Genomic DNA, 11,496 nt, shown 5'->3' on the forward strand with positions numbered 1-11,496 from the left:
CCGACATGGCAAAAAATATAACAAAGGGGTAAAATTACTATTTTGAAAATCGTTACAAAAAGGGAAATTCCGACAGGTCAAATATGTTAAAAATTTTGAGTCCATACACGTCAAAACTGTCAGACGACTTTTTTTGTATAGGAGTTACTGCCTTTAAATGACAAATTTTACCATTTTTTTTCATTTTTGTCTCTTATCTTGAAATCTATTATAGATAGAGAGAAACTTTAAAACGCAAACATGCATGATCAACAAGACAAGTTCTACAAAAATGCCTGATGATCGAAATCGTCAGTTGACTCCTTATTAGATTTAATGCATTTGATGACGATGTTTACCAATTTTGAGCGTTTGGGCCATATCTCTTAAAATATAATAGATAAATAGAAACTTAAATAAGCAACCATGATCAACAGGCTTGACAAGATCTACATTTAGGACAACATGACAGAAATCGCCCAAAGATTCCTCTTTTGAGTTATAATTGCCTTTTGATGGCTATTTTTACCAATTTTTTTTTTTCGTTTTTCCCTATATGATAAAAATAATTATAGATAAATAGACACTGTAAATCAAAAAAAATAATCAGCAAGGCAAGATCTACTACATGTAACATGTCAAATTTTGCATAATTTTTAACTAATTAAGTTAGTGACCGTCACTGTTTTTAGGATTGCCCTTAAATGAAGATGTTTTACCTTTTTTGTGTTTTGAACAAGAACTAAAGAGGGTATAAAGAGAGACACTAAACAGACTAAAAAGTTAGCAATACAAGATCAACAACTGAACAGATATTTTTGTCATAATTAATGTTTTCGTCTACAATGTTAGAGAGTGTCCTTTGTCGAATATGCATATAGACCAAGATGAGCGACTTATGCTCTCAAGAGCATCTAGTTTTATAAGGAAAAAGTTGTTGAGACCAATTTGACTAAAGATAAATTTTTGATGCACAATCAATTCAGTTAGAACCACATGCAGTGTTCGTATTTTTCCTTTCATTTCAACCAAACATAGTAAAAAATATTTATTTTCATCGGAAACTGACAACAGGATGTAGTGGAAAATGTATGAAATAGAATCTTATTTGTAGTGATACGAAATCGTAAATTTAAAATCTTTAGTTCTAAGTCTGATGTAGAAGCAGCGTCAATGTCAATTTCATACATATATATACCCATCAGAAAAACACTTGAATGGTATATTTATATTAAAAAGTTAAAAAGTTTGAGGCATGTTTAAGAGAATTTAACTTTATATTTACATTTCAAAATATAAAAAATAAGGAAATGTCGTGTCATGAACAAGCCAACTATCCACCAAAGTTAAAATGAAGTGGATGTAAGCAATTATAGGCCTTCAACAATAAGAAACAATTAAAGAAGAAAATTGTGACATACTTGAACCAACAACAAGAGTTTCACAAAGTCTGACTATAATATCTATAAATGCCATCAAGTAGCTAGATAAACTTATTCTAAATTCTTTCTTTATTAAATTTTATTCAAACATAGAAAAATAATAAGAAAACGCATCAATGAATGATCGTGCACTTTTGATTACTGTTTGACCTTTTAACATGTTGGTCATTCAAGTGGTCATTCCTGTTAGGCTCCACCCATTCATGTGTCATTGATTACGTTAGCACATGTCTAGTTTGGTCCCCAATGGTCAATTGTACAAAACACCTCCACATAATATAAATACTCTCGTAGAACCACTTTTGTTATTTAAAAGTTGAAAACTAATAAACGTGATATGACCGATTCCTCTTTATTAATTAGATACAATATGGAATGCCTGATTCCGCCAAATTGTAGCAGTTTAACAGAAAATAACGGAGTTATTGAAGAATTCAACACTTTTACTACTGTGTAAGTTATCTTTTATCAAAATGTAATGTGCTTGATATGAAGAAAAATAGTATTTATAAGGACTTAATTCCAATACATGTTTATTTAATAAATCAAAGCAGAGAAAAAAGAAAATTGGTTTAGATTGCACCCTGAAAGATTGAAAAATGCCGTTTAAGCAACTTATATTTATAGAATTAAATCCTAATCTAAGTTGTCCCGAAGCGAGGTCATCTAAATCGGATATGAAATGGTATTGTATTATATGGATTAATTTCTTGTGTAAATGTTATGTAATTTAACAAACATTTCGTTTTTATTAGTTTACATTTCCAATTTTTATTAGCAGTATTAGGTGTTGTTCCATATCACGTTTTGCGTGTGAAATATTTTCCTCGTTTCTCCAGAAATTGAGAAAAAAAATTATAATTTTATCTCTTTTTTTTCAGAGTTTTTGTTCAGGTGGCGCTTGTATGGCTAATTAAGGAATTGTTAATACCTCTTATAACCCCTGTTCTACTGACGGTTATATGTTGCCATTTGTGGGAGGTTTATAATGACTACCAGAGGGATTCTAAATCAAACCTGCCTCTCCCACCGGGAGGTTATGGATTCCCTGTGTTCGGAGAAACTCTTGGATTCTTAATTCAGGTAATTTGAGTTCAATCCAACTGCGAAAAGTATTAAATTATGTGTTTTATTGCAGAAAAAAAGAGTAGAAAACGTATAATTTGCATTCCCGACAATTAAATATGGATATTTTTCAGGTAAAAGAGTCATTATTTTCATTTTGCTTGCATTGTCAGCCGATATAAAACAGTGATATGTTCGTTATAAACATGCCTCAGTTAAAAGAGCAATACGTATATGTTTCTTTACTTCGTGCTTGCATTGGGAGTCGATACTGAACAGTAATATGCTCGTTATATACATACAGTAAAAGAGCCATACTTATACTTATGACTTCGTGCTTGCATTGGGAGCCGATACTGAACAGTAATATGCTTGTTATATGCATACAGTAAAAGAGCCATACTTATACTTTTGACTTCGTGCTTGCATTGGGAGCCGATACTGAACAGTAATATGCTTGTTATATACATACAGTAAAAGAGCCATACTTATACTTTTGACTTCGTGCTTGCATTGGGAGCCGATACTGAACAGTAATATGCTTGTTATATGCATACAGTAAAAGAGCCATACTTATACTTTTGACTTCGTGCTTGCATTGGGAGCCGATACTGAACAGTAATATGCTTGTTATATACATACAGTAAAAGAGCCATACTTATACTTTTGACTTCGTGCTTGCATTGGGAGCCGATACTGAACAGTAATATGCTTGTTATATGCATACAGTAAAAGAGCCATACTTATACTTTTGACTTCGTGCTTGCATTGGGAGCCGATACTGAACAGTAATATGCTTGTTATATGCATACAGTAAAAGAGCCATACTTATACTTTTGACTTCGTGCTTGCATTGGGAGCCGATACTGAACAGTAATATGCTTGTTATATGCATACAGTAAAAGAGCCATACTTATACTTTTGACTTCGTGCTTGCATTGGGAGCCGATACTGAACAGTAATATGCTTGTTATATACATACAGTAAAAGAGCCATACTTATACTTTTGACTTCGTGCTTGCATTGGGAGCCGATACTGAACAGTAATATGCTTGTTATATGCATACAGTAAAAGAGCCTTCTGTTCAGATGGGTGGAAATATTCTTTATAAAGCACAAAAATGTCAGTATTCTCCTCAGAAACTAACAAAACCTTTAAATAGACTTATTAAAAGGGGATATAGTTACGATACTGTTGTCAGGTCATTAAAGATTGCATATTTTGGCTTTAACATTGATTCACTGATAGGGTCTTTGCATCGGAACTAAACACATTTATTTCTAAAAAAACAGTTGTTGGCATGACACGGGTTATGTTCTTCTCATATATTTTATGATAGTATGATACTAAACCCCTAACGGGAGGGATTGTACCTGATATTCATATGATGAAGACATAATCTTTCAATCAGTTTAATTGAGGTCTGGAGCTGGCATGTCAGTTAACTGCTAGTAGTCTGTTGTTATTTATGTATTATTGTCATTTTATTTATTTTCTTTTGTTACATCTTTTGACATCAGACTCGGACTTCTCTTGAACTGAATTTTAATGTGCGTATTGTTATTGTTTTACTTTTCTACATTGGCTAGAGGTATAGGGGGAGGGTTGAGATCTCATAAACATGTTTAACCCCGCCGCAATTTTGCGCCTGTCCCAAGTCAGGAGCCTCTGGCCTTTGTTAGTCTTGTATGATTTTAAATTTTAGTTTCTTTTGTATAATTCGGAGTTTAGTATGACGTCCATTATCACTGTACTATTATGCATATTTTAGGGGCCAGCTGAGGGACACCTACGGGTGCGGGAATTCTCGCTACATTGAAGATCCATTGGTTGCCTTCGGCTGTTGTTTGCTCTATGGTCGGGTGGTTGTCGCTTTGACATATTCACCATTTCCTTTCTCAATTTTATTGTTATATGCATACAGTAAAAGAGCCATACTTATACTTTTGACTTCGTGCTTGCATTGGGAGCCGATACTGAACAGTAATATGCTTGTTATATACATACAGTAAAAGAGTCATACTTATACTTTTGACTTCGTGCTTGCATTTGCATTGGGAGCCGATACTGAACAGTAATATGGGTGTTATATACATACAGTAAAAGAGCCATACTTATACTTTTGACTTCGTGCTTGCATTCGGAGCCGATACTGAACAGTAATATGCTTGTTTAATACATACAGTAAAAGAGCCATACTTATACTTTTGACTTCGTGCTTGCATTGGGAGCCGATACTGAACAGTAATATGCTTGTTATATACATGCCTCGGTTAAAAGAGCCATACTTATATGTTTCTTTACTTCGATCTTACATTGGGAGAAAATACTGAACAGTAATATGCCCGTTATATGCATACAGTAAAAGAGCCATACTTATGTATCTTTACTTCGTGCTTGCATTGCGAGCTGACACTGAACAGTAATATGTTCGTTATCTGCATGCAGTAAAAGACCCATACGTATGTTATTCTTTACTTTGTGCTTGCATTGCGAGCCGATACTTAGCAGTGCTATGCTCTTTATATGTTATATAAATGAGTCATCATTTTAAATACTTCTTTACTTTTTATTTGCATTGCCAGCCGATACTGTATAGGATATGTTTGTATCAGATAAGAGAGCCATACTTATTTAATTTTTAAAAAGCATTAATAGAGGCATTATTTTTTTTCAGGGCAAAGCATTTTTTGATAAAAGACGAGAAAAATTTGGTACAGTATATAAAACTCATTTGTTAGGGAAACCAACTATCCGTGTAATTGGAGTACAGAATGTGAAAAGAATTTTGGCTGGTGAAAATGATCTTGTGACTGCTCAATGGCCTACAAGTACCAAACTACTACTTGGGGATGGAAGTCTGACAGGTTCAAGTGGCAATATCCATAATCTCAGAAAAAAGGCACTTTTCAAAGCTTTTAGTAATACAGCATTAGAGGAATACACTCAAGTTATTCAAAGTATAACTAAAGACTGCATTGAACACTGGTGTACACAAGAAAACATCCTTACACATCAAGAATTCAAAAGTCTGACATTTGAAATTGCATGCAGAGTACTTCTTGGTATTAAAATGAACAAAGTCGAAAAAACTGAGTTATTAGGTCATTTTGATACTTTCCTATCAAATTTGTTCAGTTTACCGATGCAGATTCCTGGACTTGGACTTTACAAGGTAAGCTAAATATTAATTAAAAAAGCGCGTTTTTATTGATACCATTGCCAGTATGAGAGGCGATTATATAATACGTCACAAGATTTATCAGAAAAATATGGAGGTGTTTAAACCTGAAGTATGAATGAATTATACGTGCTCTGTTTGTCTATATATATTTCACATATAACGTGATATACGATTTTGAAAATCTCCACAAAGAAAACATGAGACTATCACTGTCTCTTATGTCAATGTATTAAGTGATCTCTTAAATTCGATATAAATTGACTTTAAAGAATAAATAATGTTCTTAGACTGCTAGTAAACGATAAATATTGTGTATTTTAGGGTCTCAAAGCAAGAACTATTTTGCTAAATAAAATAGGAGAATGTATTCAAAAGAAAGAAAAACGTGGCTCTTGTGATGCCTTCCAAGACGCACTCAGTCTTCTGATGGATATGTCAGGTACAGGCAGACTTTCAGTGACAGAAATTAAGGACGTTGGACTGGAACTTCTGTTTGCTGGTCATGAAACTACAGCAAGCGCAACAGTAACTATCATTCTGCAATTGACCAAAAACAAAGATGTTGTGAGCAAATTTATGGAAGAACTAAAATCTTTTGGAATGAGTCACAGTAATTATGGCGATCTTAACTTTGAAACTTTAAACAAAATGAAATATTTAAACAACGTTGTGAAGGAAGCTATCCGAATTACACCACCTATTGGAGGAGGTTACAGAAAGGTCCTTAAAACATTTGAAATCGACGTAAGTGCATCTGTTATATGGATACATGTATTAACAAATATATATCACTCTACTAAGCACAGATTTTATTAACATTATACATAGTTCACTTTTGTATCAACATTTTTAAAGTCAAGATACAAATGGCATTCATAGGAATCATAATTTTTTAAAGGAAACAAAAAAAAACGTTTATAATTAAAAACGCTGTCGTTACAACTGAAGAAAGCACTGTCCAATTAGGAAGAAAAAATATACATATTTGTATAGACTTAATTTAAAAAAATCATGAAAGCAAATATGGTATCAAAGGCAATAACTAGTAAACAACTATTATTTGTTTTTCTTTTTAGCTTTGTTTAATTTCAATAATAATGTCGCAAAATAAGTTTATATAACATGCTATTATAAATAAAAATCTTAATTGAATAAATCCTTTTTTTTCAGGGATACCAAATTCCGAAAGGCTGGACAGTTGCTTATAGCATTAGAGACACGCATGAACTTGGTAACGAATTGGTTTTAAATCCAGATGAATTCGACCCCGATCGTTGGGAATCTTTGCAAAGACGTGATAATGAACATTTTGTGGCATTTGGAGGTGGTAGAAGAGGTTGTGCAGGGAAACAGTTCGCGTTACTTATTCTGAAAATATTTACTCTTGAAATTGTGCGATCTTGTCAATGGACAATACCGAATATCAATCCAAAGATGAAAATAATACCAGTTCCTCATCCCGCTGGTGATTTACCTGCACAATTTACAAGAAAAGACTAGAATTGAAAATAAACATGACAAGTCAATTACCCGGTGTTTGAGAAATCCACAATGAAATGCGCTCAAGTTTGTATTTGTTATCTCAGGTTTATTTATTTATTGTTTTTGTATGCATGCCTGCATTTGTGTACACGTTCATTACATGTATGATGTAATTACGTATTTGTTTTTTTTGTAAATAAATGAAAAATGCTTAGTAAAACATGAAATGAAACAGTTTTTTTTTTATTATGCTGTGATACATTCGTCATTATACAGTGTATTTGGTTCTTTTTTTATTCCCCCATGGAGGCTCCCAAGTGGAAATTTTGTATGAGCAACTTTGTCCACTATTTTAAAGAAAACAATTAATTTAACAATGGCTATGAGCTTGTTAAAGCACGAAGAAACAAAAAAAAACACATTAGAATATATTTGAAGGCCCCCTTGAAGGTTTTGTAGAACTATAAGAACCATCTTTCACGTAAAACCCCATTGGCATTTTGAAAAGTTGGCATGTATGCAATATGATCTCTCTATTGATATTCAATAACTTCTACTGTTGCTGAACTTATTTTCTTTGTTTACAAGATATGTTTATACTGAATTTAAATGTAAATGGCAATAGTCAGAGTTAACTTCTTGATGCTATTATTTTTTTTAATTGTTATAAAGTAAACAAAAATGTGTGCAATGAACAAAATGGTCAAGCTGCTTTAATAGCAACACAAGTTCCTCTGATTAACGTTAACCTGAAGGTATTTGTAAGAACACAGCTTAGAATTAATAATTTATATATGTACGATAATTTAATCTTTTTTTAAAATTTCATCATGACGTAACCCGAATAATTCAGTCGTTATATTCCGCTTACTACATCAAGTAGGAGAGATCGATTACGGGGAGGGACTGAATTATTCGGGTTAATCATGACGTTGAATGTTTATTGTGTGGGGTTATTTTCCGGACACATAGTCGGGACATATTACATAAGTAATTTCCAATAACTTTAAACAAGTTGTAATGTTACGTAACAGTAAGTCACCTCAGGGTGACATACTAAAACATTCGATAAAGCCACTCTTATGAAATCGTGATTTTAATAATGATGTTATTTGGTGAGCGGGATTTCATACTTTTACGTATTCATCTTTCGTGATTAAAAAAAAACTACCATGAGTTTATAAGGTAATTTTCTATGGCACCGCAAACAAAGCCGTTTAATATGTATAGAAGATGAAAGTTGAAATTCCACAAGTAACGATTTGAGTTCAGCAACGATAAATTTGGTAAAAACTGACTTTTCTAATCTTTTTTAAATCGTTTCTGTTATGTACAGCCTTCCACCAATGTAACATTCAACTAGTAAAAAAAAACAAAAAAACTTTAAAAGTTGCTATAAAGACGTTAAAAAGACGAAATTACTGAACATACGAAATTTCAATGTTATAAATAAATTCGAAATAAGTGAATACATTTTACAAGCGTATAGTCCTATTACTTAAAAATAATCTTCCAAGTCCTCAAAATCATAAAAAGCATAAACATACCATAGGAGACATATAATCTCTGATTAAATTATTTTATATGAGAAACTTTGGTTCCTCAATGCTCTTCAACTTCGTTATTTATTTGGCCTTTGCGAAATGCGTATCTTGCGTAAGTGTAAAATTTGAGTCCTGGTATCTATGATGAGTTTATTTATAAAGATATTTGTAACACTCAGAAACGTGTCCTTCCCAATACTTGTCCACACAAAGTCACTGAACTGAAAAAAAACATCTAGTTGTAAAAGGGCGACAAAGCGTGTCATTTGTATAAACGCCCCAAACAAACAAGTCCAACCCCCAAAACGTGTCCATTTCAATATAAAAAAGAAGATGTGGTATGATTGCCAATGGGACAACTCTCCACAAGAGACCAAAATGATATAGACATTTACAACTATAGGTCACTGTACAGCCTTCAACAATGAGAAAAGCCCTTTACCGTACAGTCAGCTATAAAAGGCCCCGGAATGACAATGTAAAACAATTCAAACGAGAAAACTTACGGCCTTATTTATGTACAAAAAAAGAACGAAAAACAAATATTTAACACATAAACAAACGACAACCACTGAATTACAAGCTCCTGACTTTGGACAGGCATATAAATAGAGAATGTGAAGGGGTTGTACATGTAAGCGGGATCCCAACTCTCATAACCTAGGACAGTGGTGTAACAGTACAACATATGAACGAACTATATGAAAATCCGTTGAAAAAGGCTTCAATCATCAGATGGATACAAATACAGGTGGGCGTGGCCGGATACTTGTACATCCCAACAACAAAAAGACACTAAGTACAGATCTGAGAGTAATCACAGTTACTGACAGCTAGTTCAATGCCACTGACAACTAATACAAAAAAATCATGCATCTAAGACTCAATTGTCAAATAGTACACATCCAACATCCAATGGATTTAGTGAAAGACGTCATAAACAGTCAGAGAAAAACACGACCTTGTGCAATACCAAGATACAGTTATCGACATTGTAGATCAATGAATGTGTGTATTATATGTATATAACAATATCAGTAAGGTAAACGGACAGAAAGTCACAGGACAAAAAGTCACAAAAAATTTGTTAGCAATTATTTGAATATATGAGAGACAGGTCTTGAAATTATATCTTTTTGTAACATATATTTATCTTTAAGTTTAGGCAAAGTTTCATAAGCCTTGATAAATGAAAATCTAATAAAATTAAATCATACAAAGGATATAATAATTTCTTGGCAGAATGAAGCCATTTTAGTAAGAAGTCACTTTGACATTTTGTTTTCATAACAATTATTTGATCATTATTGATATTTATTGAATATAAATCTAAATAACAAAGTTGCTTCATATTCCATAGTTCAAGAAAAACATTTTTTTTTTAAATTAAGGTTTTCTTGTTCAAAGAAAAATAATCTCAGAACTGAATTGTGACCTTATTGTCCTGTGACTTTCTGATCTGCATCCAACAATAATATTTAGTTTGCTTTTAATTTACTGATAACAAAATCAATATTAATACCAATAAAGATCTAATTAGTGTGGTAACGAAATCCCTGGCTTAATAATTTGCCAGTAATACATTATTATAGATAACGTACGTTAAAATAAAAAAAAGTAATAACGGACACGGGCATATGCGAACGAGTTGTGAAATATAAACACCGTAAGATGGTACAAAGGAACATCACCGTCCAAAAAAGGGAAAATTAACAATAGGGAACGAAACAAATCAGATAACTCGTGTAGGTGAATGTCCCATTCTCTTTGCATTAAATCTTTGTAGAATTTCTTTCCTTCATGTATGGTTTCTTGGTACTTTTCAATGCAAAAAATGCAAAAATGGCCACTACCGCTTCACTCAAGGTCACTTGTGGTTGATATTTTTCAAGGTCATATGTCACTGTAAATAACATTTTCCAAAAAAACTTTAATTGTTTTTAATATGTACCAAATTGACGAATAATCAGTTAACCTTACAGTACGAATAGTCCCGGGCAAGAACGTCTATCAGATGTCAGGCTTTGGATTGTTTTAGACCAAATATATCATATATCTTCATCACAATAAAGAAATATTTTGCACAATAAAGAAATATTTTGCACAAGTTTTATAATATATATTAAACAAGTCTGAATTGAAAACAACGTCTAAACCTATGATTGCGTTGGATAAAAACCGCAATTGTTATACGTGTGCATGTAAAACAAATTTCGTTGTACAGGGGTATAAAACGAGTGAAAAATAGTCAACGATTTTTCCCACGAGGGCGCTGGATCTTTATGAGTAACGATTCATGTACACAATAAATAAATTATATTAACGCCTAAAAAAGTGTACAAAACAACACCAATAACAAAAAAATGTAACTATAAATGTAATTACTTCTATAAATATTTTGGATTACAGGTATCCTTCATCGGTATGATTATGATGTTAAATGAATGTTGTCAATCTACTTTGATAAAACTGTAACAATCTAATTGAATTTCAGAGTATCTAGTATACAATTTTGTATTTTTATTTTTCTTGTACGTCAAGAAACATAGCCACTATGGCTAAAATGAAACATAGGGGATAAAATGCAAATCTTTGCGTTTGAAGAAAATATGACAGATATATACAAAGAACATATTTCAACGGATTTTTAAGCCTCTCATTAATATACATTACATTATTTACGAAATAAGAAATGTTTATGCAGGAATGCAATTAACTTGTGACTTTTCGATCCGGTTAACGAACAAAATGTAAGATTTTATCAGAATTTTAAAATTGATTAAATAAATAAAACTTTGC

At 32.3% G+C, this 11,496-nt stretch overlaps 1 protein-coding gene across 1 annotated transcript; it reads left to right on the top strand.

Annotated features, from left to right (window-relative positions):
- Window positions 1-1,692: 1,692 nt before the first annotated feature.
- On the top strand, window positions 1,693-7,385 carry LOC139519904 (cytochrome P450 26A1-like). The gene is made up of 5 exons (XM_071312202.1): window positions 1,693-1,874; window positions 2,303-2,504; window positions 5,165-5,662; window positions 5,993-6,415; window positions 6,842-7,385. The coding sequence occupies exons 1-5, from the start codon at window positions 1,759-1,761 to the stop codon at window positions 7,169-7,171; spliced, it is 1,569 nt and encodes a 522-aa protein (XP_071168303.1). The 5' UTR covers window positions 1,693-1,758; the 3' UTR covers window positions 7,172-7,385.
- The last annotated feature ends 4,111 nt before the right edge of the window (window positions 7,386-11,496 follow it).

Source organism: Mytilus edulis, chromosome 4 (assembly GCF_963676685.1).
Source record: "Mytilus edulis chromosome 4, xbMytEdul2.2, whole genome shotgun sequence".
NCBI lineage: Eukaryota > Metazoa > Mollusca > Bivalvia > Mytilida > Mytilidae > Mytilus > Mytilus edulis.

Coding starts and splice junctions, on each gene's coding strand:
- LOC139519904 (XM_071312202.1), top strand. CDS start 1,759: ATGACCGATTCCTCTTTATTAATTAGATACAATATGGAATGCCTGATT. Junction 1,875..2,302: donor TTCAACACTTTTACTACTGT/GTAAGTTATCTT, acceptor CTTTTTTTTCAG/AGTTTTTGTTCAGGTGGCGC. Junction 5,663..5,992: donor CTGGACTTGGACTTTACAAG/GTAAGCTAAATA, acceptor TGTGTATTTTAG/GGTCTCAAAGCAAGAACTAT.